We start from the raw sequence: 21,650 nt of genomic DNA, 5'->3' as shown, positions 1-21,650 counted from the left end.
GAATGATACACATTCCTAATCCCAGTTTTGTGGGCACTGTGGGCGGGCACTTACTGTCCAAGCGCGCGGCTCTCTCGTCGATCACACATTGCTTGGTGTAGGAGTCCTCAATGGTTGGGTCATAATCCGTGACAAAGTAGGACTGCAGAGAAGAAAACAAGGTTGTCTTAGACAAGCACGCACAGGACACTCACTGAGGGAGATGCTAAAACTGGACACTTGACAGCATAAGGAAATGGAGTATATTTATCCATGTACAACCATCTGACACTTCACCCAAAGATAACCAGTAATGGTTTTCCTATTCCGAGCAAATGCTCATAAATTGTAGAGATTACCAGCAGAGTCACAGAGTTAACTGGATTCCCACAGCCTTCCTAACATTCTCTAGACATTACTGGCAACTCCTAGGATTTCTCAGAAATCCCTAGAAACTGAAAGTTTCTAGGAGTTTCCAAGGTCTGTTGTAATTTCTCTGAACTTCTGGTAGGGCTAAGTTCTTCGAAATTCTCAAGTTTACAGGACTTCCTCTCCTTGCTCCCAGAGCCAGCAATTTCTAGGAAGCCCCAGGACTTTCTCAACTGTTTCTAGAATTCCCTAGCAGTTTTAGAACCATTTCTAGCAACAGCTCCATAAAGCACAAGTGGCACTTAGTTCATCAGCTGAATCAAGTTAGTTGGAACATCTTTGTTCCCAGGATTTCTCTCCTGGTTTTAATGACTAAGCACTCACATCCTCAAGAAAGACAACCCCAAAAAGCAGAATAAGCCATGAAATGCCTGTGCCACCCATGGCCTAAGCACAAGGCTCCACCAGACACTGCCAGGCTGTTGCTTATCTCCCAGACTGCGGAGCAAAGCACGTTCTGGTATATTTCTGTAGAGATCTGGTATTGAATACTGGGTCAACAACACCATCAGAAGACAAGTTTAGAATTCAAAGGATGAAGTTTTAGCTTGCATGCAGCCATAGTAAAGTTAACTTCACCTAAAACTAAAGCAATCACATTGGCATAACAAATCTGAACCCTGATCAAATTCCTTCCCATCTGTGCTCCCAGCAGGCACTCAGTGCACAATTTGTGCAGAACTGCAGGAGTACCACCAGTGTACATTATTCAGTTCTGTAAACCAGTAAGGAATTAGGAATGTTTTGAAACTACATATTGGCTCCTAGGAAAAAAAAAAAAAAAAAAAAACAACAACAACAAAAAAAAACAGAGCTTTGCTGAAGCAAATCCACAAACAAACACAAACAAAGCCCATCACACAAACTTAAAGGTACCAAGACAACACTGCTCCTCTAAACTCCCCAAAATCAAGTTAACAGATGTCACAGTTGGGAAAACCATGAAAGAAAAGTAAAGGGAAAACAAAAATAAAAGGAAGAACTGAAATCACAGCACCAGCCCACTAACTTTGTCCAGACACACCACTGTCAGTGCAGAACACAGTTAACTCTGTTCTTTACAGATAATTTATGTGGGTGTATTTGCCCTTGTCCAGTTCAGGTTAGGAGCTGCTCAAGGGGGCAGCCTGCAGGACGCTGTCCTGACTGCACCCAACTGACCCCACCACTTGGACTTGTGCATGTCCATGCCAGGCTCCTGGTTTAGCAGCATGGACAGGGGCTCCCCAGCATGGACTGAGCTGCAGCTGCCTTCCTGGAGAAACACATCACCAGTGGTAGCCCAGTAACTGGTAGTGGTAGTCCAGCTGGTAGCTGGACCAGCTGTGGATGCTATATATAACCTGTGCTCATACACCACAACCATTGTGCAGTTGGCTGCAGGAGGAGTTTGTACAGGTTGCTGTTGACCTGTTCATTTAGATCTGGCACCACACTAAAAAACTGCTACCCCCCAAGCAGAGACCCTGAGCAGCTCCTTTGCATTTTAAGCAGACATGAGTGTCCTCTCAGGATACACCTACACAGCAGTCTCAGCCGCTCTGCATCGATGGTACCCAGGCTAAAGAATCTCCCTGCTTCAATCCCACCCACAGCCCCACACACACCAATCAAAACAAAAAAAAAACCCAAACAAACCCTCTACCACTAAAAAAATTCCAGTAAACCAACAGGCATGTGATCCTAAATGCAACACACTGCTGCCTATCTACAGGCAGCAGAACACTGACCTCAGAACGAGAAGCTCTTTCAACTACATCCCTTTACCTTGCTTCCCTTTAAGATTTAAAGAGGAAAAAACTCAGCCTTCAAAACTGTTCTCATCTTTTCCTTTGCCTGTATCCATGAGTCAAAACATACTATCCAGGAGCTTAAGAAGAGACTTCGAGGAATTAATTTACACAAACTCTAAATAAGGTATCAGTTTTTCTGTGGCCTATAACGAACCTTGAAAGATGGATGAGAAACTTATGCAAGCATAGAGATGTATAAATAAAATAATTTACAGAATCTGACTTTAAAGGGATGATCACAAGGAAGGGAATTTAAGTCCTATGTTTCATTAAGGAAACAAAGTGATATTTATAAAAAAGCATTAGGTGACTAAATCATGGAAGATAAAGCATGCACTCTGAAATTATTCCCTATCCCTTTCCAGCTTCAGCTTTCAGTCCTCCATCCTGCAGAATTCAAAGTTACTGTCTGAATCCTTACATCTACAAAATGGTAAAGGATAGCAGCTTTTAAATAAATGGGGGAATTTGGAATCGATTTATTTTACTCTCATGAATCAGTGTTAGTAGGACACCTAAAGCAGCAAGTTTATATCCAGCAAGGGCAATATTTTTCACTAAGGGTGTTCAGAAAAAGCAACCCATAATGATCTCAGAGAGATTCTTCTTATTTTCCTCATTATCTGTCCAAGGGCCAACAACTACAGCATGCTCTGTAATCTGCAGGGCATTTCTGTGAGTCCCTCCACCCCTTTTAGTTTGGTTTTTTTTAATTAAAAAAACCTCCAACTATACACAAAACAAGAGTGCAAGACTAGGTACAGACATGGAACATGGTTCCTCCCTCAAAAAATGAAACAAGATTAAGCTGTCTTCATCCAGCATCAGCCACATGTCAAATTCAGAATGAGCAGATGCCACAGCTCCCCATGTAACAATTGCTCTTACAAGTATTTTCTTCCCTCCCATGCACTGCCAAAGCTGCTGTCACAGCCACTGCAGGAGAGGTTTGAAGGCAATTAGGGCTGTGGTTTACCTCCAGGCACTGGACAAGGCTTATGTGCCTGAAACAGCTGCTGGTTTTGAAGGAATCTTCCCAAATTGCACTGGGACTGTGTGCTGCAGGAAACATAACAACCACAGCTTGCAGGCCTTATTCAGTCTGGGCTGATTTATAAAAATTAAAGGTAGCAGACACAGTATTTATCAATTTGAGCAGAAATGGACCTTCCTGTTGCTGTTCAGGCAGTGTTTAAGGAATTAAGGCAGGGCAGAGCATATCCTGAAACATTCCATGAGGCCATCCCTTCACTGTGCTGAATGCTGTCCGGGCAAGGTGCCTGTGCACCCAGCAAGCCCAGGACCCTACACCAGCATAAATAACTTTGTAGAGGTCAAGGAGTTTGTGGTGGGACTGTTTAAAAGCCCAACAGGAGCACGATTCCAGCAGACACAAACCACTGACAACCTACTGGTCTCAAACAGATGCCAAGCCTAGACAAATTAGAGGAGCAAGCACATTCCAGAGGTGTTGGAATACCCAGGCCTGCCTACTGCTGTCTGTTTTATGCAAACTGTCTGTGCAAGCCCTAACACCTCAGAGCAGCCACCCTGCTAAGCTACAGCAGTCCCAGGGAGCTACAGCAGGAGCTTGGGATGAGAGCTGGCACAGGACACACGGCTCAGCTCTCTGGGGTGCCCTGATACAGCCCAGGTTGTCAGATCCGCTCTTCCAGGAGCAGTTGAGTTTCTCTGACAAATCCAAAGAGCCACAACTCGTTCAGCTGGCTCCACTGCAGTTGGCCACTGCCTGCAGGAAATAATTAGAAGCAGTTAAATTTCTTCTAAGGAGATAGTAACTTGAACACACTCTCCTGTTACACCACTCCCTTAATCACCAGCAAAATCAAAGCTCTTTCCACCCATCTCCTGGAAGGGAAACGAGAAGTTGAGCCCAGTAGTCTCATCAACCATTCAATTTACCCAGAATATTATGCAACAGGTTTTCTAGGTTTTCTCTTTCTAAGACTGCTGAGGCAATCAAGTCCAGAGATGGGGAAGCCCGCTGCCAAGGACTTCTGCAAAGGGGAAAAAAACCAAAAGAACATAAAAATCCCCATCCCTATGCTACCTACATCACTTATGGGAAATCCACCACTAAAATCCCTTCTTATATACACACTCATCTTAAAATACATTTCAAATGATCCCCTGACCTTCACAGGAGTTTTTACTTGCAGGGCATGGAAACAATGACACTACACAGAATACTGCTGTAGCAGTCTTTGTTTTAGGCAATAGCAATCCCTAAATCACCCTTTCAATCATTCAAGTCTTTTGGCAAGGAGAAGATACGAAAACCTGCTCTCAAGTTTATCACCCTCCTCCATCTATATGTTGCCTTTAATACACATGGAGAAATTCCTTCCTTACAAGCCTGAGTCCCATTCCATAAATTAATAAAAAATGACTAAGTAAAGACACCTTTAATGGAAAACCCCAGTGCCAATTCACTGCTCTTATGCAGCCTTTTATTTACCTTTCATAAAGTAATCAACAGTTCATAAACTGAAAAGCCAGGAGATAATTTTCATTTGCACTTTTATGTTTTAGGGTGGGAGAGAAGTAGGATGTTGCTGACAGGAAGCTGCTCTAAGCTGCAGTCCAGAGGGTGCACAACAGTCTTCCCTTTCTCTCTACACCAAGGCCATGCCATGAAAGGCAGCCCAGCACAGCGAGAGCACACCACTACAAGTTAAAGGTACATGCCAAAATATATATTCATCCTTGCTGTCTCTATAATCTCCATCTGTATTTACTAAACATACACATAATGTTTCCAAGAGCCACTGGTTGCTTATTTAAATTTTTTCCACATGTTTTAAGTTTTTGGTTCAAACCCAGTGAAGGCAAGGAAATAGAAGGGTTTCCACCCTCCAGCTACAGTTACAGACCAGCTCTGGATTTAAATAAGCATCTGCAATTTGAGCATTGCAAACAGCCCAAAAATCCTCCCTAGCTATAATTTTTATGCTAGAACTTAACAAACATGTGCAGCATCCACCAACACCAAAGCTTCAACTTTAGTTCGAACACTATTCCCAAAAACCTTAAATAAATGATCCTAAGACATTCCTGTGCTATGCTCCTTAACAGAGTATTTCTCCTGGCAGTCTCTCCTTTGCCAGCCTTTTACACTATCATCTCTCCTCTAGATTTTGCTTCATTTCTCCTGCACTTCACCAAGAACATGCCTGCTCTTGACCCACTCAACCAATGCAAAGCCAAATTCATCCCCTGCACTGCCAGGTCCTCACCATGGGCATACAACAAACAGCAGTATCAGCTACAGCCCTATCACACACCACATTGATCACATCAGAAAAATTTAACCCCAAAAAAGACAGAAACCTAAATTCTCTTCATTTAAATGAGTATTTCTAGCATTCATTCTGAGCTTTAGACAAAGTCAGTGCCATAGGTTAAGACCAGAGCTCCAGTGCCATGGCCAGTTAGTAGGGCCATAAGTGGACAGCTTTCTATTTGAGGTACTTGGCTACACCATAAAAGCCTTCCCTGACCATGAATTAAGACCTAAATGACTGACTGCATAAGTCCATTTGCACTTCCACTGCTTTCTCACCCATGAAATCTTACAGCCTCTGCCTTCAACTCTTCTACCTAAGAGTGGCAGAGCAGTCTCTGCTAAAGTGACCCTGGTGACACACTGTGCCCTGCTCCAGGTTGCAGAGGAGGTGAGAGACCATTTCTAGGAGCTCTAATCTATGTTCCTGTCCCCGGAGGAGCAAGCAGACAGGTTCTATGTCACCACAGGCAAGTTCCTAGTGGATGAGTGACAGTAACCTGTTGCCTTGCCCAAGCACTCTGCTGCCCTGGCCCAGAGACAGCCTGCACAGCAGAAGGAATAATCAGGCAAAGCAGCAGCTCAAGGCCTCAGCACCTCAAGGGATTAAAAGAACCTCCTTTCACAGCACAAAGGAGAAGTCATTTCTTTAGAGTACAGGAGTTGGCTGGCTAGAAAACAAGGAAAACATGCTGTAAAAAAACCTTGACTTCTAGAAGCAAACATAAACCCAGACAGCATTCCAGAATAAAGGAACAGACAGAGCAAAACACACGAATTTAGCATTTTGCAGAGCCCCAAGCATTTGGGTCACAGAAAAACCCAAACAAACTAGAAGCACACCACAAATCAGAGAGTCTCTGACAAACTTGTTCCAATAGCAAACATACACCTCCCCCAGAGCAGGTGGTTCCCTAGGACCCAGCATTTCCAGACAGGTTTAACTGGTTGGTGCTGGAAAAGCAGGAGGTGGATGCTGTTGGGGTTGATGACAGGAAGTGCCACCTCAGCAAAGGTTTTGTGCAGTGCCCAAACCAGCCAAGGACTGCAGGAGGTACCCAGCATCATTTCAAACACAAATGTTCAGGACTGCATTCAGCACACTTTGTTGGCATAAAGTCACACTTTACAGAATGAGGGTAAATATTTTGGTGCTGAATGTTGCAAGAATAGGAGGCCAAAGGTCTAGAATTATCCTGATAAAGACCAGACTAAAGAAACAATTATTAGAACACTGCCTCATGCTACAGAAGGCTAAGTGTGTCATCATCCAATCATCCCATATTCCTACAAATCTTTAAGAGGTTCTTTCTTTTAATTATACAAACAGTAAGAGCACCCATTCCTTTCTTCCAAGAAATATAAATTAAAAGATAGTCAGTGCTTGCAAGTAATCAATGATGCTTCCCTCAATTTGCACTACTTCCCACTGCCCTAATGTGTACTGTCAGCATTGTTATGGCTGTCCAGGGAAACAAATGTCATTTGTAACTTCAATTACTGCCATTACCCAGTGATGTGAAACACTACATTTCATGAACAGAGAAAACTGAGGCACAAAGAGAGAAGAGGATTAAGCTGAAGGAAGTTATAGTGAAAGAAAGATGACATGAGATATGCACAAGCTAAGCCCTTTGGAAATTCATACACAAGTTGAAATTTTTTTTGTTCCTGAAAAAATAGCAACATACATATACATAATACCAAACTTTACAATTAAGTACCTGCTTAATCAAACATTAATGGTTCTATTAAAGAAGAAAATCATAATGGAAAATGCACAGCTGTTGTATAAGCCATGGCAGCCTTAGAGTACATCCATTAGATTGCTCCCCTGCCAAGATACAACTCAAAGACAGAAGAGATAGCAGGATACAGAAATAAACACCTGACTCGGTTACATAGAGGTAAGTCTTCTCCTTACATTTTTTATGCAATGCAAGGATTGTCTAAAGCTGTGCTTAGCCTGGAAACACTAAAAGTGTGAGTCCTATTACACAAGTATGTATTCTTCTGTCCCTCTCCCTCCACAGACACTGATCACTGAGTGAGCACATCAGAAAAAGAAAACTCCTAAGGAAACTGTGTTCAGTGCACGGGCATACTTAATGCATATAGCTAAATATAACATGTCTCTCTTCTACATGGGCTTTGTTCTGCTCACTACCCAGAATACTTAATAACAAAACTAATTTTGCATCCCTCACAGGTGTGAGGGAAGATGAGCTAGGATGGGGGGGCAAGGGGGAAACAATATGGAGAATAAAGGATGTTCAATTTGAATGTTAACACAAATTTGTCCATGCACCTTTAATTTTTGCATTTCCTAAATGAACATTTGGATTTTGTATCCACAAAATCACTCATTTCTAACAATATTTCACCAGATAGCTGTGTGCTAGGGAATTTCAGATTCCACCCCCAGTTAAGCAGGACTGACTTGTGTGACAGATTCAAAAGCCGGGTTTGTTCTGGAGCATCAACTTATTCTGCAGTCACACAGTGGACTGAGACTCAGGAGTATGAAAGACTGAAATCAAACTGACTTTCGTGCACTCACAGGGAACATCCATCAGCTCTTACACATTTCAACATGCCTCAAAAACTGCAAATTTTTGTCCTTCCCCTAAATTGCTACTTACAATAAAGCAGCTTTACCTTCTCCAACCCCACCCTTTTTTCCTCCCTCAAACCTGGCACCTAAGGCATGGCTGACAAAGTAGCTTGGGCTTACAGACAGAAATCTGGAGAGTGTAACTGCTAAACAGATAATTGCAAGATCCAGGGGAAAAACAAACCCAAACCAACCCAGATACAGCAGATTTGCTTGGGGAAAATAAAGTGTCTTTGAGGCTTTGATTGGACAGCCTTTCAGTGCATGTCCAAATCACAGAGCCTTCAAGAATAATCATTAAAACCACCTTTCTGAAAAGTTACGTGCCCTTTTGCTAACATACTGCCAAGCTTAAACACACCATCAGATCAACCTGATGACCTTAAATGTCTTTTCCAATCTAAAGGATTCTATGAGTCTAATTACGGACAGAGTGTATGCTGGCTACATGAACTTAATGTGAATACTGATGAGAGTGGGTTTTCTTTTCTTATGTATTTTGCAATGCATGTGAACATCTTTTACAATATTAACTTCCTTAAAAAACAGCAGATTGGTGCTTTTTAAAGACAGCTTTCACCTTTTAAACTCAAACTGAATCTGCACTGGGCTTAGGTCCCCTTTCAGTTCCCAGCTTACAGTTCTCCCCATGGGACAGCAACTTGGTTTAAACAGTTCACCAGCCTGTGAACACTTCCCTCCAATTTATAATTCTCAAATATCTCAAAATCAAACCACACCAAACACACTCACTCAGAGACCTGGTTCAGGCAATATGTGCACTAAACTTTGGCCTCTTGAGTACTTCCTAGTGGTGGAGTTTTCATTGCTCAAGATCAGAGAAGGTGCACTTTCACTGTCTGAGAAGACTTCTTTGTAATGCCTTCAGTTAATGCCCTTTAATGCCAGTAAGCACCTACAGAATTCTTTGAAGGCAGCTCTGCAACTTTTCAGGTTGAAACATGTCTGACTGTAAAGCATATTCTATACTGCAAGCTTAGTTGAGCCTTGATTTAATTTCATTTTTGCTTCACAGTAAATATGTGCAGGAATCATGAACATTCCAGGTACTTCACCTTCCACATCTTAACCACTCATAATGCAAGGAATGTTTAAAACATTCACAATACACTATCTTTTCATCCATAAAGTTTTATCATGTTCAGATAGTTTTCAAACTAGCAGCTCACACAAGCTCTTCATGATGAACTCAAGTTTTTTCTCAAGAAAGCAGTGATTTTTTTAGAAGTACCTATCTGATTTTAGGACTGTACATAACCAGATAATGGGGACTATTGCTGTAAGAGAAAAAATAAAGTTGCTCCAAAAATCCCCTGGTGAGGCAGAAGTCACAGAATACTTTTCTTATATGCATGAAATCCTTAGAACACCTCAAAATATACAGCATAATTAAAAGATTTTGGTTTATAAACTAAGTACAGTAACTGGAGAAGACTTCAGAGTCAATTAAAAATCTCTCTTCACTTCTGTAATTGAGATGTAACTATACCGCAGTCAGCAACAGACTTCAGCTTAGTGGCTCCGAGGAGACCCATGTTGAGGGCATTTCCAGCCTGTTAACAAAGAAGCCACTTCATAACTCTGATGAACTTGGACTTTTCAGATTGTCTAGCTTAGGTTATGGACGTTTGGAGCCAGACAATTACATTAATTAAATTAATTAAAGTAAGAAGCTTTCCTAGCCCAACAAGCTGGTAAAACAAAGCCACACTCCAGCAACTCTAACCCCTATTCCACATTTTAAGTACCTGAAGATGGTTGACCCCACAGCAAGCCAAGATCAAAACTTTCTGAAGTTAACACCTTTCTTATTCTGATGGGTTCAGAGTCAGGTAGAAAGCCCAGGAAGGTAAATTCTCCACATTCTTCCTCTTAAAACATTTGTTTAACCTGGAGATACAATCAGGTTGACTAGCCCACTAAACCCAGAGCCTACAGTTTTCTAGAATGAGTCAAGCCACGATTAAATATTTGTAGGCTAGTATTTCATTTGACAATTAAACTACAGCAACTTCCTAGTGAAAAAGGGAGGCTTTATCATCCCCAGTCCTGATATTCCACCGTAATTCTCTGATGCCTTCAGGATGACCAAAAGATCAGAAAGCTCAAATTGCCACATAAAAATTATAAAAATCCCTCATCCAAATAAATACTAGACATGCAAACCACATTTATATGTCCAGGCATCTTAATAAAATTCACATAATATCACCAAGAGATGCCTTTTGACCCAACTTTTAATATATAAAACTGTTTTATTAATACACTATTTGCTTAAATATATAAATGCCAAACAGGGACTGAGCCCGAAGAATGAAAGCTTCCAGAAGTTTTGATCAAACCACTCGTTCTGCTGGGAAACAAAAATGTTGAAATGATTCTTTCAGGCTCAGTAACACATTTTATTTACACTGCCAGATCACTGTAGACACTGATAGCAACGCACTAGTTCCTGTCCTGTAGGGTTTTTTCTATTACCAGTAAATTCCATGGAATTTTTAGACATCAGCTTGGACAATATCCAACAGAGTAACACTCAGTTTCATTAGCAAAGTCTGGAGTACTTTATTTTTCAAAGATTTGTTGACTGATCATTAAAAGCTAATTATTTAGGAAAAAGCTATAAAATAGCACTTATATCTAATAAGAACTATTGCTACAAGAAGATAAGCACAGCTCTAACAGCTCTATTTGCCCAAATTACATATTTATTCAATTCCAACCTTTTGGCCTCAGATTAGACTGTCTAGACTAATTTTGCAGACTACAGACAATTACTATTATCGTTAAGTTTGGAAAGTGTCATAACCAGAAGTGCCAGAAATGCTGAAATTACAGCTGTGTAAGTGTTATTTAGCCATCTATTTTCATTAGCAAGGCTAATAATTACTAGCCTTCCCCTCCAGATCCTCACCCAACTCAGTAAAACACATAGCAGTTATTCTGGAGCATGACAATTTTAAATGATAATGAAATAATTGGTGGCCTACCCATGAAATAATGGACTCCTTCAAAGTGTGTTAATCATTCAGGAGTGCCAGCATCAGAGGCTGCATGGTGCATATATTATAATGGTAAAATGTGCTGCAAAATTGATCAAAATAAAAACACACTGGGTAACTTTCCTTTAGAAAAGAGTGTCTGAATAACTTGCAGGTGGCAAGCCGTCAACAAGAAATTCACACTAAAAACTCCAACAGCAAAAAGGGACTAAACAAACACTTCTAACACAGCAATTTCTAAAGTTTTCCACACACCACAGTGAGAGGGCATGAAAGCCACACCAAGCCAGGCTGATTAACCCAATGCAGCAGGCCCAGCAGCTCAGCAGTCAGGAGTACCCAGGGTTTTTTTTGCACGTCCATATCAGTCATCAATCACACTGTACTCTAAGATGAAAATGTGCTTTCCTCCACCTGAAACCATTTCTCAGAAGTTTGTGACTAAGCAGCAAAACCTCAGAAAGAAGGAGAATTTGCAGTGGTCAGTAGGTGTTTTTTTCCATCTGATGTGTACTTGCAGATTTGGCTGCTCTGAGCCGGGCCAGCACACAGGCTCCCATGGGGACCAAGAAGCAGAACAAAGCACTTCACACCACTCACTCCCAAATCAGCAAAAAGCTCCATAACCTTCACGTCCCCTCTGCCAAGTGAAGTTCTTCAAGAGATTCAAATTTCAGCATCTGATTTTTAACCCACACACATCAAGGAGAAGCGCTCATAACCTCAGTTTGGGATTTAGGGCCAAATAAAAAGCTAAGAGGTTGTTTTTTTTTTTGTCGTGGCTCTGACCTAAGGTGTCAGGTTAACCCACCTAATTGTGAAGAGTGGAAAGGAAGGAAGGGGATCTCTTCCAAGGTAGGGCAGGCTGCGTAAGCCTTTTCACGCCAGGGACAGCACGTTCAGACCTTCCTGGCACACAAACCTTTGTTTTGTCCAACTGCTTGGGCACCGTGTCCAACAGAACCACTTCTGACAGATGGGAAGAAAAAGAACCCAGATTTAGCCACTGTAAGCTGAACCTAGCAAAGCAATGTGGTAAGTCACTCCACCTTGGGAGCAAGATGGAGAAATCCTACCCCATGTGAGCAGAGAGACACCAAACACAGATATTTCAGTGATGCAGGCTGACCTGAGATCATCCTGAGGCATGTCAGAAAGCACAGGTACATTAAACAGAGGTTAGTCTCACAGGTGTGGACACTACTGCTTCAGAAGTATCTGTTCAAATAACTATCACTATCCTCTAAATTCCAGGTTTCTGGAAGAACAAAAGCTTAGAAATCAAATACACAGGGTGCAAGACCTGCAGTGTGGACTGGTGTAACTGAAACAAAGTTTCAGCCGGACAAACCACTTTGAAAAAAAGCAATACAGTGTATTTTCCAACACAGATACCAAGGGAGTACAGGGCTTTCCTTTCCAGCCTAATCAGCGCTTGCAGAGAAGTTTAATCTTAATGTCCTTGAAGAATGTCTTCATAGTCTCTCTCACTACCAGCAGAAGCAGATTTCAAGATCAAAGGTTATTACTCCTTCCCATCTGACAACAGCATAATTTAGCCTGGTTTTCTCATCAAGTGGCTAGGGCACAGTACAGCACATGAGGATTGTTTACAACAGGCCCTGTAGCACTTCATTTCTGGCTTTTCAGAAGCAAAGCCATGTCTACTGGAACTTCCACATTACAGGCAGAGAGCTGAAGTTCTTGGAAGAAGAGGAAGAAGAAAAAGAGAAAGTTTTATCCTGAATATAAATAACAACAACAAGGAAACCCAAACGACCAGACTCATGGTTGGGAAGACAGAATTTATGGCTCTACTCCATGTTTTGCATCAGCATCCCACAAGTCAACCCAAACATGCTGTCCTGCAGTATCTCCAGCCCCTGCACCTCAGTGGCACAAGGTTACTCAGTGAGATCACTTTGAAATCAGCACATTTGCAGAGTGACACATGAAGCTTATGTGCAACCCTAACATTGTCTATGCACCTCCTTCAGAAGCCACATTTGCTTATACTCAGCTAAAGAATATTAAACAGGGCAGTAAATATTGTCCTGAGTTATTTTACAGTGTGCATGAAGTCCCATCAACATCAGAACCACAGAACAAGCAAGAGGGAGATGTTTTCTGGGCAGAAGATGCTTTCTGGTCAGAAGAAGCTTTCCTAACAGAAGATGCATAGATGGCCATCCTTTTGTTCCACCAAGCAAGCAGCATACACAGGCCCACCCCAGCAGCATGGCAGACACGAAGCCAAATCATCCATAACTAGAATATTCACTAGGGAGCTTGACAGAGGCAAGCTCTTGAGTAGCATTATCCTCCCGATTAGTCAAGACTTTAAAAGCACAATGTGACCAATATTGCCACAACTCACATGTAGTGAAATGTGCACACAGTCAAGATTCCAGGAACCAGAAACTACCGAGTGGTTTTACCATTGCTGATCCTGACACGAACACAATTCCATAGCACAGAACTGGTTATAAGCACATGTCTTGCTAAATTAGCTTGTTAGCAGATCTACAGGGAAAAGGAAGAGATGCTAAAGCCCCAGTAAGCACAATTAAAATGCTCTTAAGCAGTGCCAGAATTTTCAGCCTCAGCAACTTCAGATTATGAAGTCAAAAGAGTGTCAAGTGGAAACACATTTATGTCCTCAAATTTTATATAAAAATACTTTTGCTCTCAGTAGTCAGTCTACAGATTTAGGCAAGAAACAATTTCCATCTAAAAAAACCCTTATTTACCAGCAAAACATTTGGTTGTACTAAAACCAACCCCACAGTGTTTCTTCCCCTCCGCCTGTGCACCTGCGGGTGTAGTACCACTCTTAGTCAGCATCACCCCACTCACAGGACCGGGAAACATACAGAAATCTCAGAGGGAGTTTATTTTTTACTTTGAATTGTCACAGACACTGCATGGAATAGAAAACGATAGAGATAATTAGCATTAATTAGTATCTATGGCATTGATGGTAATGTTAAGAATTTTCAAGAAAAGACTGGATGAGGCACTTTGTGCCATGGTCTAGGGACCATGGTGGTGGTGATCAGTCGAAGGCTGGACCTGATGATCTCAGAGGTCTTTTCCAGCCTAACTGATTCTGTGATTGTTAGATGAATATTTCACGTGACTTCTTGAGTTGGAGGACCTACCCAGTTGGATGCTAATCCTGGCTTTTGCACTTTTAGAGCATGTGTATCTTAAAAGCAAGGATTGTTCTATCTCAGAACGTAATGAGAATGTAACTAACCCCAAACCACATACTCTTATAACTAAAGCAAAAAAGCCCAACATCTGCTGTAAGGGACCACTCTCATTCCATTAAAACTCAGAGACAGAGCATGCTCAAGATGCATGTTGGGAGACCTGTTCTAATGTTAAGATCTACTTCATGCCACAAACTAGTTTTATGTGTAAACACCTACTCTCACATTGCAAAAAGCCACATCTATGACGAACCACATCAAGAAACTGCAAGCAAACATTCAGCTGAGGCGCTATACTATCAAACACCACATACAGTCAACAAGTGTTTTTACTGTATGGCCATTTATGGTAGCAATAAAGAAGGCAAATGAAAGATTGGAGCAGTTTCACACCGAGTACCATCACTTCCCATGGTGGAGCTGATTCCAAGTAACAGATAAAAAATCTGTTTGATTTGCATCAAACACCACATCTACAGGCAATCCATCATTATTTCAGAAATTCACCGTTTGAGCTACAAGCATTTTCTAGAGTCACACAGAGCTTAGGATCACTGAAAATCTGTTTAGTATTTTCTTCTCCGACATCCTATTTAGCAGTACATTAGAGCAGGTTCCAAAATAGTTCTCTACCCATTTGTGAGTGAAGTTCCTCCAAGGGGAAGAAGAGTTAAAAGATCAAATTAAGAGCAAACACTTCCCATTCAGAAGCACATGAACTGCTGAAGGGAAACAGTGCCTGATTTCCTTCCAGAGCTGGATGCTCGGGCTGAACCTGAGCACTGCAGTGGAGACCTTTTGTCATGAAACAATGGGTATTGTAATTCCTTGTTTGAAGCACAAGGGCTCCATATACCGACCCAGCCACACATGCTGTGACAGCACGACCCTCAGTCATTCTCCACTCTTGGTTCTGTCATCTAAAGCTTATAAACACAGCCTTTCTTAAATAATTGGGGAAGCAAATTAATACAGCAAACACGGCTTTAACATCAAAATGCTCTTCCTACAGTACAGCAGAAAATTCTGTGAAAACTATTAAATGCATCTACAGACCTCGAGACCATCAAGAGCATGCAAACCTCCACTGGATCTAGAAACTTCCTGCACTCTTCTCTTGCTCTTCACCTGACTCTCATATTAAAACCTCCAGGACACCACCTATGCTGCAGGTACACAAATCCTGACAAGATGGTACCTCTATAGTATGGCCTTTGCTGGAATCCCAAGGCTTAGCAGACCAACCATCAACGGAAAGGAAAGACCTTTGGCTGAGGGACCTTGCTCTGGCACATGCTTTGCTTTAGGGAAATGCTCCCTACCAACGAGAAGAGGACTGAAGCACCATTAGACTACACAATTCATCTCAGCTCAATTCAGGTAAACTGTTCTTCTCATCCTTTTGTAAAACTGTAAATTTATGTGCTTACTTAAACAGATTTGAGCAGTTTTCTGTTGCCATTTCCTAAGAATTAATCTTTGGAGTCACCCAGGTAGGTCCACAAAAACCTTCAACAACAATTCTTCCAACAAAGTGCACTTGAATAAATTCTTCTCTGCCTCTCCTGATACTCCTGTTCTGAATAAAATAGTCTAGTACTTTAGCAGGCTTTGAAGTTTAAAGTGAAAATAAGGAAGACACACCACTAAAGATGCAAAGAATTTATTTCTCTCCTACAGCATACTCACACTGACCAGTTTACCATCACCTCCTCATGAAGACTGGCAAACTTTGAGATTTTCTGATTATTGAAGGTGTGAACTTAAAAACTAAGGGTTCAAATTCAGATGCTTCAGTTCAGTAACAGCACAAAGTCAAGATCTGCTCCGGGGGTTTCCAGCAAGGTGCTTTCCCTTCTGCCCTGTGTGCACTCATTCTTACAAAGAATTTACATAAATTCTCAAATAAACTTGTTTTCTAAACTTACAAGCCAGCCTGCACAGGGCAGCCAGACAACATGATTTTTACCTAATTTGCATTAGAAGATACAGGCTGACTTCTCTATACATTATTCTTTTACAGGTACCAGTTAAGGAAAAAAGCATTATTATTTGGAAAACAGAGGTGCACATCAGAGGAATATAGGCCATGAGAAACATTGGTAAACACATTGTCTAAACCACATACAAGGATGATCAAAGGGAAGAAGGACGAGGGCTGATGAAAAACAATTTGATCATGCAAGTTGTATTTCTCCACTTCAGACGAGCTGGTTCTACTAGCAGCTGCTATTTCTCCCTCTGATTTTATGATTACTAACTTGTAACAAATCTTCAGTGAAGTAAGATACCTTCTTCAAGACAGACACTGTGAACTGCCACTGCCAAAAAAGTAACTAATCTCTAACTAAAATATTTTGCCTTTGAAAACCATATTAGACCAATATTCTTTAGGCATATAGCAAGCTCAGAAAATAGGGTACTTTATAAATTCCACAAATAGCACGGAAAGTATTAGATTTCTCCAGAGTCTAGAACCAACTTCAGAGGAAGATCCTTTTTGTCTATCCTCTTAACGTGCCAAATGATACTTCCATGCCATAACCAGTCACACTATGTTTGTTAGCTTACAGACTTTCAATTTGACAAGTCCTGTAAGACTTTCCAGGAGGGCAGCCAGTACTCCTGAAACTTAACTCTTTGCTGCTCTTACTTGCTCTTTAGTTTTCTCCAAGGCAATCCCTCCATTCCTCACTTCATTTCTGGAGGCCATAATCCTGCAGAGCTGATTCTAGAGTGCAGAAGGGACAGCACAAGAAGACTTTGCTACCCCATGCAAAGAGCAAGAGGAAAGAAGGCAACCCAAGAGCTTCTGCAGCAAAAAAATGCAGCAATTATAAATCCACAAACAAAAACATTAGAAACAAACAAAATTCAAGTTGTTCTCTCTGCAAGCAAGTTCACACTGACAGGAAATGGGTAGCTAACAAGTAGATTACACAATCCCAGTTCAGAACATGTCCATAAGTAAGGAACTCACAGCAAACCAACCAGAGTCACTACATGTCACAGTCCTTCTGTATTAACTCCTAACTCCAACCTCTGCCAACCTGCTATTAACATGTTAACAGCACGTGAAAAAGGGGCTCTACCATACATCTAGTAGGGAAGACAGCTTAAAAACATCCTGCCCTGAAGTCAAGAACATACTCCATCACCTAAAGCCACTTGCTTTCATTAGGAAATTGATCTACAGAGCAACATCTAAATTCAAATTGCAACGTGCAACATTCTCCCCCCCCCCCGTCTGACACATAATAAAGTATCGCCTCAAATAAGTAGGGAACATCATTACTTGATTGCTTTCTTGAGCAAAGAACTCCTGCAAACGTTTCATTTAAAGGTATAAAGAAGCAGCAGTACAGCAAATGCCATCTTAAAATGTGTGAGCAGTATGCAAAGACCTTCAATTTGTTTACTTTCAGAATGCACGGGTTTTGATCAGCAGGGGTTTTTTTGTTGGCTTTTTTTTTTTTTTTTAAATAAACCCTACTGCTATTTCCGCTCATATTGTACCAAGTAGAGATCTTGTGGTTAAATCATTCAGTGAAGAGAAAACAGCGTGGAATGCACAGGCAGACAGCCTTCTGCACCAAAAGCCACAGGAAAGCACATTAGATTCTCTCGATTTTTACAGATTCGAAACAGGTTCTTCAACTTCATCACCCTTAGAATAATGGACTTTTCAGATTTCCAGTAATCCGGACAGGCAGTCCCTCAGTGTGACAAGCACAAACCCCTCAGAAGACCTTATATCTTCTTGTTGCTTAACTTGGATGTAGCAGTGTGAAGGTCCCTCTGATCACAGCATTAGCACCACTCGGCTCTGCCAGAGTTTAACAGGCTGCAAAGCTGATATTATTTACAAAGACAGGGTGGATGCTACCAATTAAAGGCAAGTAGTTGCTCTTTTGAGCTTTCTTCCAGCATTAGAAAGTATTTTAATTTAAGTCATACGTCTTAGAAGACTCATTTCCTGTGCATGTGTTAAACTCAACCTTTCATAATGACCAAAGCTCAAAGCTGCCTGGAGGGACCGTATGTGTTACAAACACGTGGAACAGAATCAAAGCCCACTAATGCATTGCTGGGGTTCTTTTCTTTTTAATATATATATATATATATATATATATATATATATATATATATATATAAAAATCAGGAAAGCAGAGTTATAACAAAGTCCTCTTCAAATAAGTTTTGGCACTGACAGTCTACGTGCTTCAGGTTTAGGAAATGACCATCAGATCCTGAAGACATAAAAACAAATCTGGGGATATCTTCCTGGGAATGGCAGTGACAGCCCACTGCTGGGAGAGCAGGCAGCCACTCATCTGCAACTGCTCCCACTTCAAAGCACAGGCTGGAAGCTGACAAAAGTCAGTGCTCCAACCTGGACATGTTTAGTCAGCAATAGCAGAACACGGGGTTTTGTCCAGGAGAATCAAGCAGCACAAGTCCCTTTCCCTGTATCTATCATGTGTTTTCTGGACTGAGGAGTGACAATCCATTCAAGGAAGAAGTAACAAAAAGATGATAAAAACTAGGTGAATAGTGCACAGTAGCATCTCTCAATTCCTAGCACACAGGAAAAGCTGAGATACTTTTAAATTTCTCATGCTACTCAACTGGCATGGGATTAACTCATGTACAAAACAGCTACCTAAAGTACATGTGCTGCAGGGAATTTTTAAAGTTTTAACATAAGCTGTTCAGCTGTTAGAAAACCCAGCCTCAATTATCTAGTCTGAAGCAAGTGGCTGCAGTTTAAATAATTCATCTGCTGAAATCACCCTGAACAAATTCTTCCAGATCACCCGCTTCTCTCATGCAGGCAGGCATCCAGTATCTTTTTCAGGAGATCAGCTCAAGAGATGCAGGGCTTATGTTTATTTTTTTCAGAGTATTTGTAAATTGAAGAAAGCACAGAAGATAGAATTTCAAGGTGCAATTTTTAGCTCTTAAACTACAAAAACAAAGCAAAACCAAAACAAAAAAAGGCCCCCCAACCCCCCCCCCCACTCAAACCTTGAGCAAAATCCCCAATTCAATTGGATTTTAAAACTCCAGGTCACAATTTCAACAAACAGACAGCCAGGTCAGCACAGACCAGATTATTTTCAAAATCTGCTCTAAGTGAACAATTTTATAATCAGTTTCCTTTTTTGGGAGAAGACCTCTGGTGTGTCAGCTAAAATATCCAAGCCCTCCCACAAAACAAGTCAAAGCAGCTAAGGAGGAGGGGAAGCCACTATTAAAAATGTGTGGAATGTAACCTACTCCTCAGAAGGCAGATAATGGGACAAGGAAGTCGACTACTTCAGATCTGAGGCTCTTTTCCCATACAGTCCCACCAACAGAGACACTGGGCAATTTCAAATTTACAAATGCTAGTGAATTCTATCAACTTTTGTAGGATATGGGTGACTAAAAATAGTTTAACAGACAAAAATAATTTGTCAAATCCTTCAGTTACCTGATAGACACTATATCCATTCGAATAGGTGCAAAAACTTTTAGACAGCTAAAGGAAAACATGTCTTTAGCTACTTCAAAAGCTGAGCTTTCAAGTCTTTTTTTAAATTCAAAGGAGCTGAGATGTCTGCAGCAATGTATTTGGTGTACTGCTCCAGCAAGACAGAAACAAAGCAGAAACTCTGTGTGAGACAAAACATTTTCTATAGTTGGTAGATTTAGGTCACAGATACAGGATTTCAGAAATGCTTCAGGTTCTAAACATCCCTGATGAAAGTAAAGCACTCTGTTTAAAACATCTTGCACTAAGGAATGCTCTCAGGACAGATCAAAGAGCAAACCCACTGCCAGTTTCAGTGGTCTGAGAGATGTGCAGGCTCCTACAGCAGCTGGATCAGCCAGAAGACCACAACACCTCAAAAACTTAAGAGCTGCCTTGACATTACAGGCTGAACCTGAAAGAAATCAAACCTCTTCCTTCCTCCATTAGTTGCTCTGACAGAGTCTGACCTGTGAGAGACTTCATTTCTGAGAGCAGGACTTGTTCACGAGGATTATGCCACGGGGGCATTTCACAACTCTCCTGGTGCCCTCTGCAAGAGGAAAACCACCCTGAAGCCTCAGCCTGCACCCCGGAAGGAAGGGGTTAACTTCCCCCCATTGCACAAGGCTGCAGCCAGCTGTACACACACCATCCTCTGTGGTTAACCCACCGCAGAAGCAGCTGCCTGTCCCACCCACCCTGCCTGCACAAGGGTCTCACCACGGCTCTGTTGGCCCCCAAGAGCTACAGAGAATTCTCCCAATTCTACCTGGACCTTTGCGATCCTTTCTACAGCATCACCCCGAGGCTGACGTGGTATGACAGAGCAAGTTACAAACCACATAATTGCTAGAAGCAGAAGCATCTTAAATTACATTACGGCAGAAGGTCTGGTTTTTATGTAAAATTTAATGCTAAAATCATGTTCCAAAAGTTATAGCGAGCAGTCTGATTCCCTTCTGATAATTTCTTGATGATTCTGGAGTGCTCCTAGAGGATTAAACCTCCCGTATTCCAGGAATGGCACACAGCTTAAACATACAGTTATTGCAGCAATCAAACCAGCTTTAAGGTCTAGTGCTCCTACAGTTGGTAGTATCACTTGCACAACATAAAATACTATTGTCCCAACAGCTAGAGAAGTAGTTAAACCGACTCAATAGAGCTGGAAGCACAAGACTCCAAACCAAAGCTCAGCAGACACAACAGCACTACGGCTTGGTGACAACCTGCTAAGAGCCAGCAATAAAAACAGCAAGGGAGGACATTTAAAGTGGTTGGTCCACTTGATGCCACAGACAGAACAATTTATTTCTAGAAAAAAAAAAAAAACCCAACACCACAAACATCCTTTTTAAGGCCCCTACAGAGACAGAAATAAGATTAAATCCACAGTTTAATAGTTCTCCTTTAAATACTCTCAGATGGTAAGACAAGGCACAGTTGGTTAACTTTGCTGATGTGCTAAAAACGATCTTGGCCTCACAGGTTCACTTTCAAACTGGAAGGTCTGGAAAATGTTTATCATGGGATACATCCATCAGAAAAAAAGCTTCAGAATTTGCTGCAACACTACAGGAGTGCTGCTGAGCACAGGAGGATATCACCTCCATCCATGATATTTTCAGAATTCCCATCAGGATGCAAGCCTGCTTTAGAAGGAGGGGGAACATCAGTTTAAGTAAAATCAAAGTATGGGAAATCAAAGCAATGCAGCACATATGGGCACATCCTGGAAACCTCTCAGGACGTGGTCAAGATGCAGGTAACACAGT

At 41.5% G+C, this 21,650-nt stretch overlaps 1 protein-coding gene across 1 annotated transcript in view; it reads right to left on the bottom strand.

The window, feature by feature from the left end:
- RRAS2 (RAS related 2) overlaps positions 1 to 21,650 on the bottom strand; it is a 43,312-nt gene that overhangs the window by 12,281 nt on the left and 9,381 nt on the right. The window contains exon 2 of the mRNA XM_083863534.1: positions 55 to 142. Within this exon, the coding sequence (XP_083719660.1) occupies positions 55 to 142 (88 nt within the window). The remainder of the gene's footprint in view (positions 1 to 54; positions 143 to 21,650) is intronic.

This window comes from Zosterops lateralis (genome assembly GCF_965231275.1).
Source record: "Zosterops lateralis genome assembly, chromosome: 6".
NCBI classification, from domain to species: domain Eukaryota; kingdom Metazoa; phylum Chordata; class Aves; order Passeriformes; family Zosteropidae; genus Zosterops; species Zosterops lateralis.
Note: the sequence above shows the minus strand (reverse complement) of the source record. Positions and strands in the feature narration are given on the sequence as shown.